Source organism: Physcomitrium patens, chromosome 22 (assembly GCF_059467195.1).
Source record: "Physcomitrium patens ecotype Gransden chromosome 22, ASM5946719v1, whole genome shotgun sequence".
Classification (NCBI taxonomy): domain Eukaryota; kingdom Viridiplantae; phylum Streptophyta; class Bryopsida; order Funariales; family Funariaceae; genus Physcomitrium; species Physcomitrium patens.
Window position 1 is genome coordinate 8704394 of NC_143431.1, and position 26925 is coordinate 8731318.

The window sequence follows — 26925 nt, forward strand, 5'->3', positions numbered from 1 at the left end:
CAACTTTCTTTGCTATATTTGCAAGATTCTTTCATGGCTTCTGTGTGCATTCACTAATATCCTATCCACACCAATGAACAAGATATTCCAACCTATTTTGGTGCCAACATGAGTCTAAGACTTCTACTACATCAAACTCTTGGTTATTATCCACTTCTATAGGAGAAGGTGGCATTTGTCTTCTTCCCAAGATATTCACTGTCTTATACGGCTCCAGAAGAGACATGTGAAATACAAGGTGGATCTTTATAGAATCCAATAGATGTAATCGATAGGCAACATGATTGATTTGTTTACAAATGAAAAAAGGTTCCAGCCTATTATAATTTAATTTATAACAAAAATAAATATTCTTAATATTATAATGAAGTAACCATACCTTGTCACCCATACTATATTGTGGTTGCTCCTTGCGATAGGCATCCGCATTGGTCTTTTGTCATTCTTGAGCTTTCTTTAATTGTATCTTTATTGCTATATGTAGCTCTAACATGCGATTTGCTAAATCTTCTATTGTAGGATTATCAACTTTTGAAAAGTCAAAAATATCATGACATGGATATAAACCATAATTAGTAAAGAAAGGGATTTTTTGAATGGAAGAATGTACCAAATTATTATATACAAACTCTGCCAAGGATGAAATTATTGTCCAATCATCTTGGTGAAAGTTGATGGTACATCTCAAACATTGCTCCAAAACTTGATTTACTCGTTTCATTTGTCCATTAGTTTGAGGATGAAAAGTTGAAGAAATCTTTATATCAACGTTTAGAATCTTGAATAGAGTTCTTCAAAATCTTGATACAAATTGAATACCCTTATCTAATATAATATCTTTTGGCAATCCATGATAGCAATAGATATTGTCAATGAAAAACTTAGTTGTTTCTTCACATGTGATAGATTTTTTACATGATACAAAATGTGCCATCTTGGTAAAATGATCTACTATAAAAAATATAGAGTCATAAGAACCTGAGATTGAAAGATTCGTGATGAAATCTATAGAAATAAAAGACCATGGTTGTTCTGGAATGGGTAACAGTTGAAGAAGTCCATAAGGTCGATGACAAGGAGTTTTTGATCTTGAACAAATATCAAAAGATTGTACAAAAACTTTGACTGCCTTCCATATTTATAGCCACCAAAAATCCCTAGATATTAATTTCGAAGTTTTATTGTATCCAAAATATTCTAATGCTGAAAAGTCATGACAAGCTTGAAGAACATGTAATCGAGCTTCACCTTCTATAATATGTAGGCATCCTTTAAAATATAATAAATTATTCTTGAATTCATACTAAGAAGAATCATAGAACTTAGACAAAGTATTCTTGATATCTTGAATAAGAAGATCAAAGGACATGCTTGATTGAATTTGCTTCACAAATGTTGAATCAATAGTCAATGTTGATTTTATAGCTTGAAGATGAAAATACTTGGGCTTCAAGAGAATTGAACTTTGTTAATCAAAAGATGCATCTCCTTCTTTTGGTATAAGATAAGAACGTTTAGAAAGAGCGTTTGATAGACCTTGTTGTTTTCAAGGTCCATAAGTGATCTTGAAATTGAATCTTGATAACAACATGGTCCAATGGACATGACAACAATTCAAGATACCAACTGACATGAAGTACTCAAGGTTCTTATGGACTATATATATGGTAACTAGACTTGAAGTGCCTTCTAGATAATGACACCATTCTTGAAATGAATCCATGATTGCAAGGAGCTCTTTATCATGGGTTTCATGGTTAATCTTCGCTATTGAAAATTTTCTCAAATCTTAGCTATTATGTGGAGTTTGTCATTTGTTCCCATTTGTGATAATACGGTACTTATAGTAAAATGAAACACGTCTGTTTCCATAAAAAATATCTTAGAGAAGTCAATGTAATATAAGATTGGTATAAAAAATAAACTCTTTCTTTAAAACATCAAATGATTCTTTTGCTTCTTTATTCCACTGAAGTTTGTCTTTACAAGTCAAACGTTTAAGTACAGTTGTAACTTGAGAAAAATTCTTGATGAAGATTTGATAGTAATTAGCAAAGCTTAAAAAGAATTACACATCTCATACTATTCTTAGAATCTTTCAATCTATGATACTTTGAATCTTCTTGGGATCCATCATAAGGCCTTCATTGGAAATGATGTACCCTAAAAAGTCAACTTGATTAGTGTGGAATACACACTTTTCTAACTTGGAATATAATCCTGCATCTTTAAGTTTCTGTAACACGCGATGAATGTGAAGCTCATGTTCTTCTATATTCTTAGAGTAGATTAGAATATCGTGAAAATAAAAAACAATAAAATCATCTTAAAACTCACAAAAAACATCATTCATAAGATGTTAAAAAGTGGCCGGTGCATTCATGAGTCCATAAGGCATGACATTATATTCAAAATATGTGTACCTAGTTTGAAAAGTAGTTGTTCATTCATCTCCTTCTTTGATACGAAGTATATTGTATGCTCCTCATAGATCTATTTTGGTATAGATCTTTGCTTGATTGAGTTGGTCAAGAAGTCCTGAAATGAAAGGCAAAGGATACCTATTTTTGATGGTAATCTTGTTGAGTCCTCGATAATCCACACACATTTGCAGAGATCCATCTTTCTTCTTTATAAATAAGATAGGAGTCCCTGTTGGAAATTTAGAATAGCATATGAAGTTCTTTGCCAAATTTTCATCAATGTACTCTTTTAAGGCAGGCAACTCATTTTGCGATAAGCTATAGATTGGTCTAAATGGTGGTTGAGCTCCTTCTTGCAGATCAATTGAACAATCATAAGGTGGATGTTCAGGGAGAAAATCTATATTTTTCTTTTCATAAACGACTTGGAATTCTTGATATTGATTAGAAATACCACTCGACGTTGTTTTATCATTAAAAATAAGTGTAGCATATATAACAAAAGATGATCCTTCTTTTGCAGCATGCATGAAAGCTTTTGTACCCACTAGTAAAGGTTTAGATGTAGTGGACTTATATACTTCTACTTTGCTAATACGATCTTGGATTATATTATTAGAAAAGTAAAGGTTACGAGAAACCCAATCTATTTAAAGGTTGTATTTTTCTAACTATGATAATCCTAAAATAATTGGATTAGAGAGAAGTTTTATTACATTAAATACTACTACATTGTTATGATCTTTAATTGCTACATCTAAAAGAATAGTTTCATAGATAACATTCCTTAAAGATAATAAATTATCATCTATGACTTCTATATGTACAGATTTAACTTTCTTTACTGAAGGTATTTTTTGATTTTTAGCAAAATCTTCATCTAAAAAACATGCTGAGGCTCCTGAGTCTAACAAGGCAAAGACTTTGTGATTATTAGGTCCTAAATATACTTCTATTATAAAACAAGGTGAGGGATCTGAGGAGAAGATATGACCTTTATTAGGTGTTGCACATGATTTGAACCGCACGGTCTCTATTGTAGTTGGAAAAATTCGTTTTCCAACACATTATCTTCTTTAGTAATTGTGCTCCTCATTTTGTAATTGTGTTGCTTCTTTGGATAATATTGAGCAGTATGCTTAGCTTCTCCACAATATAAATACAATCCCTCTCAGCGACGTTGAGTCTTTTTCTACTTCATGAGAGATTTAAAATATATCATATCAATTTGCATTGGTTGTGGCTTTGATAAATACGTTTCAAAAATCTTAGGAGTTACTGCCATTACTTGACTTTTTCCTCTCCAACCAAATCTTTGTTCTTCACAGCTTTCAAATAAATAATTATTACATATAATTGCTTGAGTAATAAATTATTTTAAGATTCTACTTTCGCCATTATTAATAACAAATCTTTGATGCTATCTTTCAACAAATATCAAAGTTGGTTGATAAGTGCTTTGTCGTTCCAATTGAGGTCGATGTGAGGTTTTAGAATTTAGTGACATATATAGTGATTGATCGTGATGCTTGCTGTAAGGATAAAAGTTCAATCTCTGCTACTCGTTCTCGATCACTTTTTTTAAATGTGGCTGTAAATAATTCTAGGATTGAATTCAAATTATAAAAGAGTCGTGAATCTTTTTTCATTAAAGGTGCAAATCAAGAGAGAGCACTTCTTGATAGTAGTGTGCCTATAAATCTGACTTGAGTAAATCCATCAAGATATTGGAAAGGGTACAACCTTAGATAGAGCTTGACTTGTTGCAAAAATCTTTGAAATTTTGATCTTGTTTCATCAAAATTCTCAAGCATACTAATCCTTGTCTATGTCATACTTGTAGAAGAAAAACTCCCTAGATTTGGTTGTGACGTTGATCTATTTGCTTCTTTCAACTACACAACTTCTTGCCACAGACTCTAAACTTCTTTCATATGTGTAGGCATAGTACTTCTATGATTCACCTTCGAAATACTTGAGATTTCGATTCTTAGAGAGTTAACAAGCTCATGAAGATTTGCCATAGTTGCAAATCTATTTTCACTTTTGTTGAGAGTAGCATCCATAATCTTTTCTTCCATAGATAATTCAAACAAATTCAAAAGTTAAATTAAAGGAAGGTAATCTACAACCTCTAAAAATAAATCCATAATAGAGGAAAAATCCACTCTCTTTTAGAAAAAGATCAGTATTAGAAAACAAGATTTTTTGTTTAAAGGTGGATAATTTGCAATCTTTAGAACACAACAATAGAAGTGAGGTAATCCACTCACTTCTAAAATAAGATAAAAATAATATGTTAGCACTCTTGTCAAACTATCAAGGATATGAATCTTGAAAAAAGAGAATCCTCAATACACTCTTCTATCACTGAAGAGAACTAGAAAGTCACTCAAAAGGTGATGTAATATTAACTAAAATAGCTATTGCCAAAAACAAGAAAACTAGAAAGTCTTGAAATAAGACTAAGACTAGAAAGGCATTGACAAGAGTGAAGAAGGCTCCATTCTTACATCTATATATAGTATCTAATTAAGAGCTATGTGGTAATGTTCTATAAGATCTTTAACATGTGTTGACTTTGCTTGCCACATGTTTCATCTTGCAAGGCAAGTTACCTATGTGTGCACCATGTAGTTGGCTTGTTCCACAAGCTACTACACGGAGATAACTTGTTCTAGAAGCTACTAATACATGGTAGCTTTTTGGCAAAGCTTCTAATCTACAAACACATCTGAAGTCAAAATGGCATGTATAAATTTTCTAAGAAGCTTCTCTAGAAGACTTTATGAAATTGTTCTATATTTACCTACTTCTATTCAATCATATAAGTAACTATTGAGGTAAATGTACATGTTCATGACAATTGTCTAACTTCTTGATGAAGATTTTGAACTTCTTTTATAGGTGTAAAATTAATATTGCCATGGTTGATACTTATGATGTGTGAAATTTCTATCCTAAGAGTATTGAAATGTTCTTAAAGCTGAGCAATAGTTGTAAATTTATTCTCAGTTCCAGTTAATGTAGCATCTATGATGTTTCCTTCTTTTTCACACAACTTAACATATTTACAAGTGAAATAAGGAGAGGATAATCTATAACCTCAAATATCAAATAAAGCTTCTAAAAAGAAAGATAATTTGATCTCTTTAAGGAAGATGTTAGTGTTAGACAAATAAAAAAATTTGTTTAAATGTGGCTAATTTGCAACCTTCAAAATACAACAATAGAAGTGTAATAATCCACTCATTTCTAAAACAAGAGAAGATTAGTGAGTTAGCATTCTTATTTAATTTTTAAGGATATAAAGCTCAAAGTAAGAAAACCTCAATATACTCTTATATCACTCAAAAGAACTATATAGTCATTCAAAGATGATATAATATTAAACTAGAATGGCTATTGCTAAAGACAAGAAGAGTAGAAAGTCTTAAAACAAGACTTAGGACTAAAAAGGCACTGACAATAGTAAAGAAGACTTTATTCTTGCCTCCATATATACTCTTAATTAGGAACTATGTGGTGGTATCCTATAGGACTTTTAAAACATGTTGACTTTGCAAGATATGTATCTTAATTTATAAGGTAAGTTTTTTATATATTGGCCATATTATTACCTTTTTTTGTAAGTTATTAATACATAGTTAATTTATTGACGAAGTTTCTAACCTATTAATTAATTATAAACATGTGTAAAATCAAAGCAACATCTTTGAATTTTCTAAGAAGTTTTTTTAAAAAATATTATAAAATAAACCTATTTTTATCTACTTCTATTTAATCACATAGATATATATATATTAGAGTTAATATGTATTTCCATAATAATAGGTGTTAGTTTTTAGATGCAAGTACAAAGAAAAGTATCAAAATCTAATGCAACTATATTAAACTAATACATAAGATTTTTAATACTTTTAGTTTGATAAGTGATATCGGGAAGTTGAAGCTACCCAATCTCTTGAGATTCAAAAAAAAAACTCCAAATCAAGGTACTTCTATCATAGGTAATATTTATAGCTATTGATAAAATTAAAAAATAAATAAAGAAATAAATAAATAAATAAATAAAATTCTTAAATGTGTGCTTTGACTACCATCTTTTTCAACTAAAATTTTGTTATTTCATATTCTAGCATATATCTTTTCTTTTGTGTTAAAAATTTATCAAGGTGGATTTTAGAGCATTATAGTTAAAACTTTGCATTCCACATTGCACTCATTAAATTCATATTATCTCTTGAATACATATTTTATTTTGGCAACCAATTAGACCTTGACGTTTAAATTTTAGATGACAATTATAATGTCTCTACTATGTTTTCTAATCACCTACGTTATCATATAGTGTGGTTTTCTAGATAGAAATACATTAAATACTTAGTTGTAGAGATTTTAGCTATAACTTATTAGATAAGTTTGAATAAGTGATGTATTCATATTATAAAGGCCAATAATAAGAAATATAATAGTATCAAAAGATATTTTATTGATAAGATCTTTTTTATTTAAATTTTTTTATATAGAAGGCTTTCTAAAGCATCTAAAAATGCCTTAACATCCTTTGTTATACCAAATTATAACTAACTATTTGCCAATAAGTTTGTTTTCCTATAAGCTCAAAATAAATTCATAATCCTCTTACAAATATTCATCTTTATATCATAATTTTGCCAAAGCTCTATATTTCTATTTTTAATATATATATATATATATATATGAAGTCTTGGTCCTAAAAACCTCTTTACTTTGCATAAAATATCCAAATTTTAGCAAAATTCTTTCAAAACATTTTTCTTTTATAAAGGATTTGTTTTCTCCAAACTTTTGAAATTCATATTTCTTAATCCAACCATTCAATTTATCTTAAATTTTTAGATAATATATACTTTAATCTTCAGCTTTAGGACAAAAAAAATAAATTATAAATCTACTATAAATCATTTGGCATCTTAAAAATCCTAGCAGGTGCTTTAAATCCTAATTTACAAGCTCCAGAGTACCATTTTCTTTATATCTCAAGAATCCAAACTTCAAATGCTATTAAATTTATATTTAAATTTTATTAATATAATAATACATATTCTTAGAATGTTCCAGCCAAAATCTTATCAAATTACTCAAGATACAGCTTAAAACAAAACCACTAGTAAATCAGGTCACATATTGCAATTAAATTATAAGCACTGACTTCAACTTCCTATAACTCCTTCATCCTAGCTTAAAATTCATCAAGCAATCTACAAAAAGTATAGCCAAAAAAGTGCTATCTCCAACTCAAGTCATTGAACTTTCATTACTTTCCATACGCATGCATTATGTCCAAAAGATTGACAGTAGATACAAAACCATCACCATAACTTTGAGCGCCTATACCTCTTTCATAAAAACTCCAAATCACTCAACATTCACACCTAAACCATAGCCAAAATCCTAAAATTTCTTATCTTAGCCTTTCAAATTCGAATTATCTCAAAAGAATAATTGTAATCCCTTATAAGGCTTTGGGCAGCCTCCTTGAAGCCCATTCGGCATGCCTTTTGGCCAATAGCAATGGAGATTTTCATCATCCATCTTTATTCATCTATATGAATGTCTTAATTATTCTTTTTGATACCAAAATCCCTCTTCAAATTTTTATTTTATAAGATTTATATAATATATGCCCTAAACATCAAAAAAAAGAAACAAAATAAGATTTCAAGAGTCACAAATGTCTAATAAAGGTGATTCTAAATATATAAAAACTATTATCAACATAAAATCAACCTCAATAATAGCCCTTTTAAACAACCAATTCAAAGTAGTAATCTAACCATATTTTGTAACTAACTAAAATCTAGTAATGTGGTCTGTCAAGGACAAGAACTCGATGAAAAAATAATTCAAAGAAGTGAGCCTTCACTCAAAGAAAGGTAAAAAAATATAAATAAATAATTATGTATATTGAAAGAGAAACTGAAATGACTATTGCCAAAAGACAAGAAAACTAGAGACCCTTGAAATTAGACTTGAAGCAAGAAAAGAGTTGACAAGAGTGAAGAAGGCTTCACTCTTGTCTCTATATATACTATCTAACTAGGAGCTATGAGCGACGTTCTATAGGACCTCCAATATGTGTTGACTTTGTAGGACACATGCCTTGACTTACAAGGCAAGTTTTTCTATGTGTGGGCCATATAGTTAGTTTGGTCTTTAAGCTAACAACATGTGTGGCACATGGCCAACTTGTTGACCACGTTTCTAATCCAAAAAATTAATTAAAGACATCTATGAAGTCAAAGCAGCATCTATGAAGCTTCTAAGAAGCTTCCATATCAAATACTATAGAATTAACTTACTTTTACTTACTTTTAATTACTTCTACATATTTGTATATGTAATTATGAGTATGTCCGTGACATTACCCTTCCTTCTAGGGACGAATTCTACGAGGAGCGGTCATCATATGTTGAGGAAATCTATGATGCGACGAATTATATTCGCCACATACTTTGATCTTTGTTCTCTTCGAAGATGATTGATAGGGCCTCTCAACCATCAGTAGTGTCCCATATCAGGGCGAAAAGACCACCCAATTATTTGATCATTGTTGAGGCCTTCATAACTTCCTTCGAATACAACATTTAGAACACTATTAGGAGTTGTTCCTACCTCTAGCAAAATCACTAAACATCAGGAGTCCCTTCCCAAGTCGTGATATCAAACACGTTGTATCTCGCCATCTATTCGAGGAAGAACATGTTGTTCTTAAAGATCTTCATCTTGATTGTGTTATCTTGAAGGTTGTGATAATCATAATGTCTCGTCCGGTAGGTCAGCAAATAAAGGCTCTTGAGTCAAATCCACTGGTTGTTGTTTCTCCATCTTCTGAGCGTCACAACTACAAAGAAGTTACAAATAAGGATTGAAAGTAGAATGTTATCTTACCTAGATGTTGTTTCTTTTATAAAGATAGTTTTTATCTTGATTTTAATGGATGTCGTCGATGAAAAGCCTCCACCGCCTTTGCTACATTTATAAGATTCTTTACTGGCTCTCATATGCATTTACTAATATCATATCCGTGCCAATGGACAAGATATTCCAATTTATATCAGCGCCGCCTTGAATCTAAGACTTCTTCTACTTCAAACTCTTCATTATTGTCCACTTCTATAGGAGGAGGTGGAGCTTGTTGTCTTCTTGGTATGTCCACTATCTACTTCAAGAAGAGGTACGTGGAATATTAGATAGATTTTCATTGACTCCGGTAGATGTAAACGATATGCAACTAGATTGATTTGTGCAGAAATAAAAAATGGTCTCAGCCTTCGATAGTCCAACTTGTCACAAGGACGAGTGGTCTTGATATTACGACGAAGTAGCCATACCTTATCACCTAAGTGGAATGGTGGTTGTTCCTTTCAATAGACATCAACATTGTCCTTTTGTTGTTCTTGAGTCTCTTTTAACTGCGCGTTCATCGTTGCATGTAGCTCTGACAAATAAATCGCCAAATCTTTCATAGCAGGATTATCAACTTTTGAAAAGTCAAAAGTATCAAGTTGTAGATGATAACCGTAATTAGCAAAGAAAGGTGTTTGTTTTATAAAAGAATGTATTGTATTATTGTAAGCAAACTCTGCTAATGGCAAAAGAGTTGTCCAATCATCTTATTGGTAGTTGATGGTACATCTTAAATATTACTCCAAAACTTGATTAACACGCTCCGTTTTCTATCAGTTTGAGGATGGAATGCCGAAGATAGTTTTAAATCCACTTTTAGAATCTCGAAAAGAGTCCGCCAAAATCTTGATACAAATTGAGTTCCCCTATCTGATATAATATCCTTGGATAATCCATGATAGCGATAGATATTATCAAGAAAGAGCTTAGCTATTTCTTCACCTGTGATAGATTTTGTATATGATACAAAATGTGCCATCTTGGTAAAACGATCTACTATCACGAATATAGAGTCATAAAAACCTGAGATTGGAAGATCCATGATGAAGTCCATAGAAGCAGAAAACCATAGTTGTTCTAGAATGGGTAATGGCTGAAGAAATCCAAAAGGTTGATGATGAGGAATTTTTGATCTTGAGCAAACATCACATGATTATACAAAATCTTTGACTGCCTTCCACATTTGAGGCCACCAAAAATCCCTAGATATCAACTCCAAAGTCTTATTGTATCCAAAATGTCCTGCTACTGGAAAGTCGTGACGAGCTTGAAGAACACATAAACATGCTTCTCCTTCTGGAACATATAGGTGTCCTTTGAAATAGAGTAGATTATTCTTGAACTCGAATTTAGAAAGATCATTAGATTTATAAGAATTATTCTTGATATCATGAACAAGAGAGTTTGAAGACATACTTAATTGGACTTGCTTGATAAAACTTAAATCAACAGTCAATGTTGATTTTATTGCTCGAAGATGAAATTTCTCTGGCTTCAAGAGAACCATTCTTTGTTGCTCAAAAGTTGCATCTCCTTCTTTTGGTGCAAGATAAGAACGTCTAGACAAGCCATCGGACAAACCTTGTTGTTTTCTTGATCGATAAGTGATAATGAACTCGAATCTTGATTTAGTGGATACCTATTCTTGATGGTAATCTTATTGAGTCCTCGATAATCAACACATATCCACAATGATCCATCTTTTTTCTTCACAAATAGAATTGGAGCTCCTGCCGGAGATTTAGAATGGTGCATGAAATTTTTGGCTAGATTTTCTTCAATATACTCCTTGAGTTCAATCAACTCATTTTGTGATAAACTGTAGATTGGTCTGAATGGTGGTTATGCTCCTTATTTAAGATCAATTGAGCAATCATAGGGACGATGTTTCGAGAGTGTATCTGCATTCTTTTTTTGAAATACATCTTGAAATTTTTGATATTGGCTTGGAATGCCACTTGAAGTCTTTCCACCAGTAGAAATAGGTGTGGCATAAATAATATATAGTGATTCTTTTATAGCAGCATGCAAGAAAGCTTTTGTACCTATAAATACTTGATTAACTATACTATTATACTTTTAGTTATACTTTTAGAGAAAGTAAGAATTCGAGAAATCCAATCTATTTGACGGTTGTATTTTTCTAACCACGATAAACCTAAAATGACTGGATTAGAGGGAGATCTAATGATATTAAATACTACAAAACTATTATGACCATTGATTATTACTTCTATAGGAAGGGTTTTATGAGTAATATCTCTAGAAGATAATGGACGACCATTTATGACTTTTACATGAACAGGTTTAGTTTTCTTTGTTAAAGATATGCTATGTCTTTTGGTAAATTCTTCATCTAAGAAACACGTTGAGGCTCTTGAATCTAAGAAGGCAAAAGCTTTGTAATGTTTAGGTCCTAAAATAATATTTAATGTAAAACAAGGAGAGGGCTCTGAGGAGAGAATAGGACCTCTACTAGATGTTGTGCAAGGTTCTAGCCGCACTGTCCCTATTATAGCTAGACAAACTCGTTTTCTGACATATTGTCTTCTTTGACAGCCATACTCCTCATTTTGTGGTTGCGTTGTTTCTTTGGATAATATTGAGCAGTGTCTTTTGGTTCTCCACAATATAAACATAATCCTTCTTGATGACGACGAGTCTTTTCTTGCTCAATATGAGGTTTGAAACGTACTACATCAATTTGCATATCCTGTACTTCTGAATGTATGTGTTGAAGAGGTGTTGGTGTTGCCATTGAATTATAGTAACGTTGAAGTCCACTTGTACGGTTCTCAGATCGAAATTCAAAAGAGTGATTGTCGCTCTTTACAACAAAGTTAATTGCTTGACTCAATGTTTGAGGATCAGATAAGTTGAGTATTAATTTTTTTACCTCATATTATAATTCATAAAAAAATTGGCTAATAAGTGCAACATCATCCCACTTGATATCAGTTGCAAGTTGTCAAAATTGTGAAGCATATAACATTACTGATCGATTGACTTGTCGTAAAATATGAATCTTATTGGTTGCAACATGAATTGCATCATGTTCTCCATACATGGATCAAAAATCCACTAGAAAAGCCTCTAGATTATCCAATATTGAATCTTGTCGTTCAAGAAAAGATGAAAACCATGATAGTGCTAAACCTGAAAGAAGCGTACTAATAAATCTAACTTGCGATCTTAGAGTTGGATAGCTTTGTGGTTGAAGTTCAATCATAAGTTTTGTTTGATTGATAAATCTTCGAGACTTGGATCTGGTGCCATCAAATTTCTTAAGTAGGGCAATACTTGGTTCTCTAACACTGAAAGGGTGTTCCACTATAGGAGAAAGGACATGATTTAGTGTAGATATTGAAGCAGCTCCAACCATTTCTATATCTTCACTTCCTGCCAATCTTGTTGCTCCTTGTGGTGGTAAATTGAATTGATGCATCGCAAGCATTAACTCTCTCAATTGTTCATGCATTTGTGCCATTGCACTCTTGATTTCAAGAAGTTCTGCCATGATAACACTTAGAAAAGAGAAGATGTCTAATATCGCTCAAGACAAATAGAAGAGAGGACTTGAGAAAAAAGAAAATATTAAGGACAATATCAGTTCAGAAGAGGGTAATCCGTAATTTCTAATATGCTTATATCTTATCAAGAAAAGGAGGTAATCCACTCTTAATCAAGATTAGACAAAACTCTGATATTGTATGTGTACTCTTCTCAATTTGTCAAGGACAAGAACTCGATGAAAAAGTAATTCGGACAAGTAAGCCTTCACTCAAAGAAAGGTAACAAAATATAAATAAACAAGTATGTATATTGAAAGAGAAACTGAAATGGCTATTGCTAAAAGAAAAGAAAACTAGAGACCCTTGAAACTAGACTTGAAGCAAGAAAGGAGTTGACAAGAGTGAAGAAAGCTTCACTCTTGTCTCTATATATACTATCTAACTAGAAGCTATGAGCGACATTCTATAGAACCTCCAATATGTGTTAACTTTGTAGGACACATGCCTTGACTTACTAGGCAAGTTTTTCTACGTGTGGGCCACATAATTAGTTTGGTCTTCAAGCTAACAACATGTGTGGCACATGGCCAACTTGTTGACCACGTTTCTAATCCAAAAAGTCAATTAAAGACATCTATGAAGTCAAAGCAGCATCTATGAAGCTTCTAAGAAGCTTCTATATCAAATACTATAGAATTAACTTATTTTTACTTACTTTTAATTACTTCTACATATTTGTATATGTAATTATGAGTATGTCCGTGACATGCTCTTATCACATTATATAGTAAATTATATATTAAATATTTATGTATATTATTTTTATATAATAGCCAAACGAAGACACGACAACAAGTGGCAAAAAGGATCAAGTGTCACGATGAGATAAAGTTGAAGTTATTTCTTCTTGATCATATACCTTGATCATATCCATTGGTTAATCAACAAGACTACCACCTCTCTAATCCTAGTAATAGCAATTGTGACACTCAACATAATAATAACTAGTCAATTAGAGACTTCTATTTATTTATTTTTGGATGTATGTATAAGAATTTAAGGTGTGCATGTAAGAACTCGAAATGTGCATATAGCTTGAGCCTTTCATTTAACAATGCATAGTTTTTCATATATAATGGTTCAATTTACTGAGAATATATATATATATATATATATATGTCAAATAGTTTGATTCATGTGCATGCATCTTATTGTATATATGCACATAGTGCTACTCAAGCTTTTAATTGTCATTTAGGGATTTAGTATCGAAGTATATGATGCAAAATAACAAACATTTTATCTCTTGTGTTAATATGTTGATTCTCATCTGAAATATTTAAAACCAAATTGCGAGAAATAGCAGTTCACAATACAAGTGGAGGTGCACAAAACATCTAGTCTAGCATTGCCAACATATTTACAGTTTTGGCACAAACATTTCATTTGCATAATCTGATCCATAAATCTAGAGATACTACCACATATCAACTGTTTGGCCTTCTTCATAAGCTGATTCAGACATGTAGAGTTGGATCAAGGAAGGTCACTAAGTGGTTGCAAACTATTGTAATAACCACCACTCATTGTTGTAAACTAAGGATTCCAAAACCCCAGCAACTAAAATTGTGCAATTAGTTTAACCATGTTGGTTTGTTAGAAGCTTTAAGAAAACATACTTTGGATTAATCATATTTCTAATTTTGACCACATGGAGACTCACCAATCTTAGCCGAGTGGAACCACCAGCATATAAACATCATATGACTGTATATCATGAATGTCTTTGAAAGAATGAATCAGCCATTAACTTCATGTTAGCATTAGTGTAGTAATCCATAAATACAGAAGAGAAAACAAAATTTAAATTAAAAAACTAAACTCCATAAAGTTGGATTCTAATTGATCCTATGTTAGCGGCTATGAGCATCATGTTTGAGGTACACTAGCACAGAATGTGCCACCATCCAAGAAAGATCCTGTCAAAATATTCAAATAAATAAATAAAATAAATTAAAAATGAGCATCCCACCTGTCTGAATAAAACAAATACGTAGAACAAACATAGACAAGAATATATTGCCAACAGTGAAGAAAAGTAAACAGAAGTAGAAAGATTCAAATCAAAAGAATAGCTGGAGCAAGAACTGAATTGATTTCTCTTTGTTGTACTAAATATGATATTATTACTTAATATGCAACAGAAACATAAATGTCTCAAAAAAAATACATATATATATATATATAAAATAAGGTTATGTAAACAATCTATTTTTTCAAGACATGGTGATGAAAAAGTGATAAGAAGAATCTTTTAATTTTTCTCTATATTTTAAAATTGCAATAATCATTAGGATGTTCACTGTAAAATTATTTTTTTATATTAAAAAACATGAAGTATCGGGGCTTGTATCAGAACGTCTCAATACATTATGTATGTGTATGTGTAAAGATATATATATATATATATATATATATATATTAACATATACACACACATATTTTGATCAAGATTGTAAGTTCTTCTTCTTTTTTTACTTAATCATAATCAATACAATGAGAACCAACTTTAGCAATGGCTTAATCTATATTTACATTAAAATCAAGACACACATGAAAATATATTTTAAAGAAGTTATTTCAGATAATTTTTTAGACTTTTATTATTTTTTGCTACAAGAAATTAGACAAAGAATATGATAGTCTAAGATAAACAGCATAAAGTGGATTGTTAAAATATTTCAAAACTAAAATGTAATCTCTTAAAAATAAATTAATGATAGAACACTCACGACCTAAAAAAATACTGGATTTTTTTTTATCAAAGTATTTTTTTTTTTTAACTCCAAAATATAAAGACTTGAAATATATTTTTAATGTTGGAAACATTGTCAAATACCAAGAATTACGATTAACTTTCTGAATGCTTAAAATTGTACTTGCAAAAATAAATAAATAAACATTGAAAAAAAAGCACTAAAATAGTAAAATACTGTATGCTGAATTTATTCAAATACACATGGACTTAAAAGAACACAAGGATCAAGAGAGGAAAAAAAATGATAGAATCCAATTTTCATCATTACTTATAAAATAAGCTGAAACAAGTGTTACTTCATGAAAGTTGCTCACGTTAATTTAGCTCTATAATTTAGTTCATCTTCTTTTTGGTCCCAATGCTTGAGACACCTGTTATGTGCAGTCTTATTGTTAAGTTTCTTTTTAAATGCAGTTCAGGAAGAATTAGAATACAACCTTTCTTTTTTCTTTTTTTTTTTTTTTTTTTTTCGCTGTTTCATAATGCATATTTAAGTTCTAAAACCCAGATATTGAAGAAGAACACAAGGTTGGCACAAGCTAAGCATTAACGTTCACAACATTCACACCTGTACAAACAGCAGGAATAATTTCTCGTAGGGTTCTACAAATCCGAATACATTGTTGAATTCACTACACGGAAACCTTAACCCTCTTGCATCCGATTAGGTCTCCTCGTTCGCACAAACCCTAAATATTCTCCGTTTCACCAACGGATGCACCTTTAATTTCTTCACACGGCGCTCGCTGTGCCCCTACTTATTGCTGGCTTCCCCTCAACCCCTACTTACCTTTCCGGAGAACCTTCTTCCGTGTGTGCCTGTGAAGTCGAGGGTTCTGTGTTTGCTCCAGGCCTTGACTCGCGTGCACTTGTTGCTCAGGCTATTGTTGCTCAGGCTTTTGTTGTACTGATTCTTCTCCTGTGTTGAGGAGTTGTCGTGGTCCTGGTTGTTCATAACGTTTTTAGTCTAGGTAGCTGGGTAACTATGTTGGGGTATCATTATTCTCCTGGAAGCGACTTGTATTGAATGGGAAATGATGACAAGTATTCGCCATTCCCGAATGTATCCTCTGTGATACATCATGTGGGTTTGCGAAACATGAGTTGCACGTCAGTCTGATCCTTCTTTGTCGCGCTGTGATGTAGTTCATCACTGAATAGTGATAGCCCGATGGAAGCTACTAAATTTCTTTCCTGCTGAACGCATGCCGTGAGGGGTTATTTTGTCTCACAGGTATCGCATTGTCGAATGTGATGAGGAAGAATTGTCGCCCCAGTCCTATGCGAGCTTTAAAGCTCCCTGAGGATTGACTCTTTATTTCTCTGATTCGAAGTGATGATCCTTAGCGAATGTTTCGAGAACCAGTGATGCAATAAAATCCGAAAACATCTGATTTCCGTGATGTCCAAACAATCACCATCTTTCGACTGAGGTTCTCCGTAAACGTGGCTTACAGCCGCAACAGAGCTGGTAGTTGGCACGAGCATCGGTCAACTCAGATCTTTCTGTATAGATGTACATTACTTTTCAGAACCATTGAGATATACGCCAACCATTAATTCAGGGAGATGTAGATTTCTGAGGAGGAACCCTATCCGATCATTAAAGCTCCATGAGGATTGATTCTCTACTTCTTTGATTCGAAGCGTTGATATTTTGACGACTATTTTGAGAATCACTGTTGCAGTAAAAATCCGAAACATCTGATTTCCGTGAGGTTCAAACAATCACCATCATTCAACTGTAGTTATCCGCAAACTTGACTAAAACATGCGGATAAACGTTTCTAGTTGCCATGAACAGCGATCTGTCCTGAGTCCATCGGCAACATTAACATTCCTGAACAGATCTTATTAGCTTTCAAGAATCGTAGAGATGAATACCCCATTGCCATGAGCTTGCATGGAGGATGTTATAAGACATTCATTTCGACACATGCATATGATTATAAACAGATGTGCATCCGGGTTACCGCTCTCAACACCTCTCCGCACGTTTTCAAGTATCACTAAAACAGCCATTAATAGGCATGACAAAAGTCAGATATGGCAATTCAGCTGTTCTCGGAATGGAAGTGATGACAGATATTCGCCCCTCCCGAACGTATCCTCCGTGATACATCATGTGGGTTAGCGAATCATGATTTGCACGTCAGTCTGATCCACCTCTGATGCTCTGTTCCCGTAGTATCTATCAGTGTAACTGTTGCATTGTTATAGTTACAATGAAACATCTCACTTTTTGTACACTTGCCGTGAGGGGTAGAACGTGCAGATAAGTCGGGATTACTCATGCGTCTCGCATTGTCGAATGTGATGAGGGAGAATTGTCGCCCCAGTCCTATACGAGCACCACAGCTAAATGAGGATTGACTCTTTAATTCTCTGATTTGCAGTGCCAGTACTTGGGAGGCCGTTTTGAGAACCAGTGATGCAATGAAAATCCGAAAACACCTGATTACTGTGATGTTCAAACAATCACCATCTTTCGACAGAGGTTCTCCGGAAAAATTGCTGTTTTTCGGTATCTGAGGGTGGTAGATGACGCGAATTGCGATCTCTTCTGTGTAAGTTAGCTACCGTAACACATTTGCTCAGATCTAGATCTAATTTCTGAAGTGATGGGGTAAACCTTGTTGTAATCTCCTCTGTGTAAAGGATTTTATGTTCAAAATCTAGTGGGAGTGCAATGCAATATTAATGAAATACACCTGTCTGAATACCGCAATTTGTACAGCAACAATGAGTTACGACGTAGGTCTAAGGATTTGAAAAGAACCTAAAAATATAGTGACATCCACAAAGATCCATGTATCCGAATAAGTTCAAACAATGGGGACCTTGAAATTTGAACAACTACTGATTGTACGTTCCTGCAATCCAAGTGGACTGGCTAAAACTTTACTCTGCAACTTATATTACAAAAAATGAAGATTGTGACCTCCTAAATCATTCAACGAATGCGAATTGCGAAGCCATTTTGCTGCCCATCACGTATCAAAGTACAAACGTGCCAGAGAAGCTCATAATCTCAGTGCACCCTGTATGTGAAGTAATGTGAACAGTCGAAATGTTGACATTCCGCTTGAAATTGAAGGGCATACTTCAACTACTCAATTATGACTGCAATGATACATCAATTACCACAAATTTGGGCATCTGAGGATTTTGGCCTAGTCATGCAACCATAGAAGCAAGACAGATCAATTTACTCCAGGAGGTCCAGGAAGATAGAAGAATGAACAATCTTTCCCGATTATTAGATATTGCACCAGATGATTCTCGTACATTTAGAAATCGGTTTCTTAACACGAAATTTCATTGGGCACCGAATACGCAATTAACAAATCTACGATGTAATTTATATATGTCTACGGATGCTAATGCGTAACACACATTATTCGAAGAATTGATCTGAGAATATATATATATATATATATATACATATATATATGTGTGATAAAAAATTGAACACAGAAAATTTAATTACATATATTGTGTTGCATTACATGTATGGCTTTGAAAGCTCATTCAACATAATTTCATCATACTGTATCTTGCAAACTGAAATGTTTGAAATTTTCAAAAGAATAATTCATTCCCATGTTTAGTATAAATTCACTAAGACATTTCAAACGTATGACGGGTTCTTATAAATATCGCATTAAAATATTCTCTTAAATGTACAGTGACTTGAAGACTTAATTCTATAACCTGCAAAAACACTAACCTGTAGCTCACGAATATTGTACCAGGATGCACTTATATGCTTGATAACAATAATCGAACATGAGAGTGAAAACCTGGTTCTCTTTGACCATTTCTACCCGAAACAGGGGCATTTTCTTACATGTCCAAAAAATACAAAACAGGTAAGAATTTAATAACCTTAGCTGTTAAACTGCAATGACTACATAACCGCTATCATCCTTGTCTTCTATCAGTGACCATATCTATAATTAAACTTCACTTGTAAAAGGTAGCGCATACGAATCTGGGACACGTCGTACACGATGTACTCATTGTATTCTAAGCATCCCTGAAAGGTTAAAGAAGAAACCCACATGATTAGTTTAGAGGTGCGGAGATGGCTTATTCCTAGTAAGTGCAAGGTGCCGTAACAGTTGCAAATCTAGATTATCACATCCACATTCAATTCCTAAGAAATTCGGAGTGCGTTTGTAACTTACATAGTGAGTAGTATGAAAGGGCAAAACAACGGGTTCTAAAACTCGCTTGGTAAGATAAATGAGAAGGATGGGATCATACCATCGACAGAGGACTCGAAATGGGTTGTCCCACAGGCACAACCACTCCATTTTCGAGGGTCTTATATTCTTTCGGATCAGGAAACGTTCTGCCAACGCCCTTAGTACTGCAAATACCGAAGGTGAGAAAATTGAGTACACAATTGAAAATAAACAGGCGTAAATGCAATCAGGACTACACAAAGTTAGGGATGAGGGATCCTCGCGGCTAATACAAAAGAGTGATGCACACAAAAAAAATACCTGAGCTTTCCAGCTGGCAATTTGTTCGCATGATAATCTGAACGGAGAAGCTCGTTCATGCCGCCTAAAGCCACCTATGAAAGAAGTTGTACAGTACATGATATCCGTTACCATTATAATTGAATTGAAAAACAAGCAGCAGGACAACCTTCATCCATGTCTCGAGTGTACCAGGCCTGGAGGTTTCCAATATTTGAGAATATGAAATAGGCTTCTATCACCAAGAATGCCACATTGAGTTTGTAACAGTACTGAATAGCTATCACCCCTGCCAACATACAGAAATGTATATGTGTAATGATGATTTAGACTTCGTACCTCCGACAGGAGGAGCACACCAATTGGATCATTCGCATGAGTGCAACAATAGTTAGCACTTTTAGAGACCATGTCAGCAAAATAAACTCCTTTGCCGAACATGTACCCAGTGACAGGGGCTTCTGGAGGCGCTATCCGCAGTCCTGCAGATGAAGTATAAAGAAATTGTGAACATACCACACAATCACAACATCTCTAAACGATTCACACTTGCCTTGTTTTTGAAGTTCCATCAGAGAATGACTGACCTATCTAAGAAGTGAAGTGATTTACCCATTGAATCACTCCGAATGCAAACCAAAAGCTTCAAAAACTTGCATGGTTCAGACATTCAATATGGATACATGGCACCCGTGTTAAAGAGGATCTGAACTAAGGCCCTTGCGAGTGAAAAGTGCAAATAAATAACGAGAACAAACCTTGTGACAGAATGCCCGTCCAGTTACTCAGTCGTGACCCATGCCATAGCAACATGCGATTTGGATCCTTCTCGAACTGGTCGAAATAAATAGAAAGCACAGTGAGACAAGAAAACCTTACATTAACGTGCTGAAAAAGAGTAATGATTTTGAACAACAACCATAATGGTTGAAATCTCCATCCAGAACAACGTTAAATTGAATATACTTTCTGGAAATTAAATTTGGTGAGAACAGAACCTTATCGGTAAAAATTGTAATGAAAATTTTCACAATCATAACGCCAAGGAAGTTCATAGGTTAGAGACTAAACAGAAAGAAAACCTGAAGCTATCCATAAATAAGATAACGTACATTCTGGAAGCGGTCATTCTCGCCCTCTCTCTGCAATTTAAAAACGTTCAAGAGCTCCAGCTTGTAACCATAATGCGTTTGCCCATGCGTCTTCTCCATGTACTGCTTAACCTGCACGAAGAAGCGCATATCAGAATCAAAGCGAACACTCCAAACTGTGATTGAGCACAGACTCGAAGTAATCCTCAAAGCCATTAAAGCTCTCCAAGAGTTCTTGCAACACCCAAGTTCTAACCACAAAACCAGAACAAGAGCGCAAAAGTTTCTATCAAGTTACCAATGCATATTCGTCAGACGTCGTGTCCAAGGGCTCCATCTCACAATTTAGGCGCTTGTAATGAGTGTACGCCGGGTCCTGATTTCGACATAATCACACCAAGGTTAGACTTCACGTAAAAGAAGCACAACTTCATTGAGATATTTCCGGCAGACAAGATTAAAGATCTTAGAAATTAATATAACACCATGTACGAAGGATTATTCAAGAAAAAACATGAGTTGTGTACACACGTCGTCCTCGTCATTGTCGTTACTCAAAAGCTTTGTGGCCACCTCAATTTCACCCAATGCTTCCACCTACAATCCAATGCACGGATCGGGTGCAACGCACTTCTTAAAGCCGTGACGATCATCCATAATATCCATAGCCGAAAGTGCAACCACACCTAGAACCAATACTTGTAAAATATTGAATTAAGCTATATTTCAGGCTGGAGAATATCATGCAACCATCTGCAATGGATGAGAGCGTATAGGACAATGGTACCATCTCAAGCTTGTGTTTAAGCTTCTGCGGAGTGTCGATAATAAAATTTTCTGGTGACCACATAACAACCAGGTGAATTTTTTTGTCAAAAGACCTTCTGTGAAAGCAAGAATGAGCAATTGCTTTTAGCTTGTATATCTGTGTTGAAGTGTAGGTTGAGTACTTACGCATATGCTTAAAGCCGAAGTCATGAGGAATCACTGTATAAAACTCACTGCCACATCATAGAGAATGTAATCAGGAACAGCATATACGCTCTGCAACACAATTGCTGAAAGTGTGGATTCATGACAACGAAAACTTGTGAAAAATACTCGTAAGATCTAACCAATGTCATGTAACACACAAGAGGACATGGTGCTTTGTATCACAAGACAAGTGAATGAGAACCTGGTTAATTCTTGAATACTCCGCCTTGCAGAGGATGATTTATCATCCAAAGCAGCAGCTAATCTCTTCAGAACTTCATATCCCTGATCAACAACACAGTAATGAATGTCGTCTCAAAATTGAGAATTTAAAACGAACTAACACATCTTCTCTTAGAAAAGATGGTAACCAAAAATGTTTTGTGACACCAGATTCAACGCGACAACTTAGCGCTATTACTGATCTTCATGACACTCTAGTTTGTACAATGAGCTGAACGAATAGCTCACCTTCAAAATTGTAGACTTGCTTAACTTTCCAAGTGGCATCTTCCGTGCATCATAACCTGAGCAAGAAGACAGACCTCATTAGGATTCAGTACCCTATCCTCTATTCGCTAAAACATGAATTCATCATTATCATGCGAACTCGGAATGTATATATTTCTTACATTTTTCAGGAATATGTTCATTAATAGAAGCAACTTCAAAAGAGCAAAGTCCACTAGTTAGATGGAAAAGTACGGTATTCTAACGTTCGAGCAGGACATAAAAAGGAAAATGTGCTTTCCTTCCAAGACGATTCGCAGGATTACATTGGTAACTAACGAAGTGGAAACACTCACCGATTTCCATCATCATCTGCTTCATCATGTTCACATTGCAAATGAGTTCAATAAACTCTTTCAATCGAGGATTGAGCTTGCTTGGTTTGTTTGGATCTGGCTTTTTCGTCTCAGATTTATCAGTCTCAGATTTCTTAGAAGCAGATTTCCCTTGTTTGTCATCCTCCTGTTCAGGAATGAAAACATGAGAATACTTTATGAAGTCGAAAAAGTGCTCAGTTCAGAAATAAAATTAACTAAAATTCACCACTGAATCAATAGTATTAGTCAATGTTTGATTACATACCGCAGACTTTTTGTCAGAGTCATCCTCGTAGTCCATCTCAATCCAAGTATACTTATTTGCATGGGTTTGGAAATTGTGGCGTTCCTCCCAATGATTCCTGGTCTTATCATAAAATTTAAGTTTGAACTCACCAATAGCTGGAAGAGCATCTGGCCACGGGCCAAAGAGTTTTTGCTGTCCTTTCACGCCAACTCTCCCCCACCGGTTAAAGACGTAGTAGTTCTTTCCAGAATCCGCCTCTGTAACACAGTATTCGTAAATACAACACAGCATTCACAAGCAATATTTCAAACAGTTGGTCGGCACAATTGCCTCCATAGTTAATTATCAGTACATAGATTACATACTACAAATAATTCAGGACAGAAACGCCCAGTGCTTACCAAGAAGCTGAAGCACATAGAATTTGTTGTTGTTATCCCCCAGATTGGTTTGATTAAGCATAGCATCAAAAACTTCCATTTTCTGCACTCACATAATGATTGGTCATCGCTACTATAATTGTTTGAATCATAAACTAGAAAAAGGCTAATAGAGTGTCCTAAAGCCAAATCCTCTCAAACAAACTGCATAATCCTGTAACATATCTGGTCCAATGTATCTACCCGTTTCTCTTCCTTCAACACAATACTGCACATAAAGAGGCAATAAAGAGAAACAGCTTACCCCGTTCATCTTGCCCTCATAAACATGATGATTCGCTTTGATTTTATCATCAATATACTGATCAAGTACAGCACGCCCTTTCTTCACAACCACAACTGTTGCATCTGCAAACATGTGGATGCATCAGAAGATAAATACAATGAGTTTAAGGCGGTCAGATCCCTTGCACAGATGTCAATGGTTAGTGGATATCTTGTCATCCAAAATAAAACTCTAAAAATCAGATATTGAGGGTATCGACTTCGTACATGTAGAGATGGGAACTGGTCTTATGAGTTCAACCGGAAGCCGAAAAAAGATGGAGTTATTAAATTCCCATCATAAGACACATAAATTCCAACTCTAAAGAGCAACAGCTATTCAGCAAGAACCTCTCACCCTTGTTAGCTGGAGCATCCTTAGCTTTCACAGCTTCGGTAAGCCGCTCGACCAGCTCACTTTTTTTCCCAATTGCAGACAAGCATCTGGTGGTGAGAGCTTCTCTGAGTTCTTTTAAACTCATACCACTGATATCTTCCTCCTTGATAGCATTTTTATCCGCTTCTAAAGCATCGGTCAGCCGTTGAACAAGCTCAGCCTTAGCACCTTTTACAGATAAGAGTCTGGCGGAGAGCTCTTCTTTGATTTCTTTGACACTCATGTTACTTACGTCTTCCACTTTGACTTGGTCCCCTCCAGAATTCTTGTCAACCACCATTTTGCCATCCTCAGAAGCAACTTTAGCCTCGGCTTCGACAGTCTCAGTCAACCGCTCAGCTAACTCATGCTTCTTACCAGAAATGGACAAGCCTCTGCTGGAAAGAGCCTCTTTCAGTTCTGTTACAGTCAATTCACTTACATCTTCCACCTTAACACGTTTAGCATCCTTGGTTTCTTCCTTATCAGGAAGAGCACGTGAAGGTCGCTTCTTACCATCTTGTTTCTCGTCATCCTTCAGATTATTCCCTTTTTTAGATGCTTCAGCTGCTTCCTCCGCAATTGCATCATCCAATCGAGAAACCTACCAATACATACATCTGACTAAGACCTTGAAATGTCTGTTTCCCTCTTAACACCGATTCTCGATTTTTTGTACTGCATACTGTCTACTAGCTAGACAAATGTGTACAATCTCTAAGAAGAATCGCTACGATAATGTGTACGATTTAAAAAAAAATTACAATGTAGTTTCTGAAATATAATGTTGGAACGTTTGCTGTAAATATAAAGATAATAGTGTTTATTAATTTAAGTTAATTCTAATTATAAAAAACAAAAGGTATTACTCCTTGTGTTGAGCTTCATGTAAAAGCTGAGAATGAACTTCGAAAACATAGTTTACCAGAGCGGGCTTCAACCCGGTCGAGTCCAAGCCTCGCTTCTCGAGCTCATCACGAAGCTTACTCACAGTCAATTTTCCAGACATGACTGTTTGAATCTGTTTCAAAGATTCAAGCCATAAGAAATATGGAGTTTACTGGAAAGCATCTGACATTCAAAACGACGCTGGATTATTTTCCAACAAACCTCTTTTTCAAGGTACCTGTTGTCGGATTCACGACGTTCAGGATGAGCTTCTGAATCTTTGATGGTGCTACAAACATTCTATCCATCTTTCGGGATTTTCAGAGGAAATCTACATCCGCTAGTGTAAGAACGTTTAAGCATCGGCAGAATGCAAATGATCGATAAACGACTTGAAAACAGACGTTACTTGCATTTTCTATTTAAGCCAATTGGGTTGGTGCTCCTTCATTTATCATCCCCTCATTATTACTCTTTAAAAGATGCAAATGCGTGTAGATTGAGACCAGAAACCCACGAGTTTCTCTCCAGAACAAAGAAACAGAGTGTTCACCGTTCACCATCATAGGTTCATTCTAATGAGTCTAAACTCGATCGTAACCTACGGCGGACAAAACGCGCCAACCCAAGTTACCGAACCAACATAAAGAAAGGAGAATGCACCAATCTTGACACTTTCAGCTACATTCACAAATCTTTCCAATACAGGCTTGCGAAAAAAGAAAGAAACCAACCAGTACATGAATTTTCATGCGCATCGATCATGCATCAGCACAAGGGGCAAAAAAACCATACCACCTGGAACCGGAGATGGGCAAATATCGCTGGGTATCGATCTGTACTGCCAGTATCCTTCACTTCTCACGCTTGCACACTCTTCAGAATTTCACTTGCTTTCAAACAAGCAAATTCAGAGTATTCAAGTCGTATATTAACATTAAAATAAAATAAAAAATAAAAAACCCCACAAACCGGATTTTCGAGGGTAAGGTGGAAAAGAATACTTGAAGAGACAGTCAAGTGGGTCGCTGTGTACTACCCTCCTCTCTCACACCTCTCTCTTGCTCTCTCTCTCCCGAACACCTCAAAGCTTATGCCATGACTGCTCGCATTAAAAGCCAAGCACCTGAATGTGGGTCACACTTGGCTCAAACCGTCACCATGAAGATTGATTGAGGAAAGCAGCACTCAAGTTCCAGGCTATGCTAAAGCGTCCGTCAGACAATTTGCAGCATGAAGCTTGACGCTGAAGCTGCTGCCCGATCAAGGTAAAAACAATCCCAAGGCCAAGCCAGGGAGATGATGCATCCAAAATAAACACGCGGTGTCGCCCTATTATGGCTTTGACTTTGGCGTTGTCGCAGTCGACCCCAGCGGACGCGGCGAGGTTGTTTCGAGACAACGCATTTTCCTGGATTGATAGATGTTGAGATAGATATGTGCCGCAGTATATGGTGATATTAAATCCCATCTGTCTCCCGAAATACTCACTCCTGGAGGTGGGGTCTAAAATTGCGCGCGCACACACACACCGCCGCGTGCTCCCTGAAGCATGCAAGCAAGCAACAGGAGCGGGAGCTGGGAGCTGGGAGTGGGAGTCCCGAAGGAGGGCCTGGAATCAAT

General features: G+C 34.8%; 1 protein-coding gene, 1 long non-coding RNA gene and 3 other non-coding genes across 9 annotated transcripts; 4 read left to right on the forward strand and 1 right to left on the reverse strand.

Moving 5' to 3' along the window:
• The first annotated feature begins 16110 nt into the window (after nucleotides 1–16110).
• Nucleotides 16111–18960, forward strand: LOC149986639 (uncharacterized). 3 transcript variants are annotated; one of them, XR_016500089.1, is made up of 3 exons: nucleotides 16137–17829; nucleotides 18101–18271; nucleotides 18442–18960. It is a non-coding gene; the product is annotated as an uncharacterized LOC149986639 (long non-coding RNA). The 3 variants fall into 3 exon arrangements; XR_016500090.1 differs by lacking the exon at nucleotides 18442–18960 and having other exon boundaries at nucleotides 16111–17855; nucleotides 18101–18424; XR_016500088.1 differs by lacking the exon at nucleotides 18442–18960 and having other exon boundaries at nucleotides 18101–18424.
• LOC112275412 (small nucleolar RNA Z122) lies at nucleotides 16731–16831 on the forward strand. Its single transcript, XR_002967725.1, has one exon. It is a non-coding gene; the product is annotated as a small nucleolar RNA Z122 (small nucleolar RNA).
• On the forward strand, nucleotides 16952–17034 carry LOC112275419 (small nucleolar RNA U31b). Its single transcript, XR_002967732.1, has one exon. It is a non-coding gene; the product is annotated as a small nucleolar RNA U31b (small nucleolar RNA).
• On the forward strand, nucleotides 18014–18096 carry LOC112275420 (small nucleolar RNA U31b). The gene has a single exon (XR_002967733.1). It is a non-coding gene; the product is annotated as a small nucleolar RNA U31b (small nucleolar RNA).
• A 366-nt stretch (nucleotides 18961–19326) lies between the features above and the next one.
• Nucleotides 19327–26716, reverse strand: LOC112275162 (poly [ADP-ribose] polymerase 2). 3 transcript variants are annotated; one of them, XM_024505269.3, is made up of 19 exons: nucleotides 26101–26716; nucleotides 25340–25435; nucleotides 24397–25018; nucleotides 24019–24122; nucleotides 23736–23817; nucleotides 23353–23591; nucleotides 23067–23232; nucleotides 22732–22787; nucleotides 22463–22545; nucleotides 22240–22286; nucleotides 22073–22122; nucleotides 21817–21882; nucleotides 21584–21661; nucleotides 21307–21417; nucleotides 20953–21028; nucleotides 20534–20676; nucleotides 20216–20289; nucleotides 19974–20079; nucleotides 19327–19743 (listed from the first exon to the last, which is right to left on the reverse strand). In XM_024505269.3, the coding sequence occupies exons 2-19, from the start codon at nucleotides 25421–25423 to the stop codon at nucleotides 19645–19647; spliced, it is 2286 nt and encodes a 761-aa protein (XP_024361037.1). In that variant the 5' UTR covers nucleotides 25424–25435; nucleotides 26101–26716; the 3' UTR covers nucleotides 19327–19644. The 3 variants fall into 3 exon arrangements, with proteins under 3 accessions (XP_024361037.1, XP_024361036.1, XP_024361038.1); XM_024505268.3 differs by having other exon boundaries at nucleotides 26098–26598; XM_024505270.3 differs by lacking the exon at nucleotides 26101–26716 and having other exon boundaries at nucleotides 25340–25454.
• Between the last annotated feature and the right edge of the window lie 209 nt (nucleotides 26717–26925).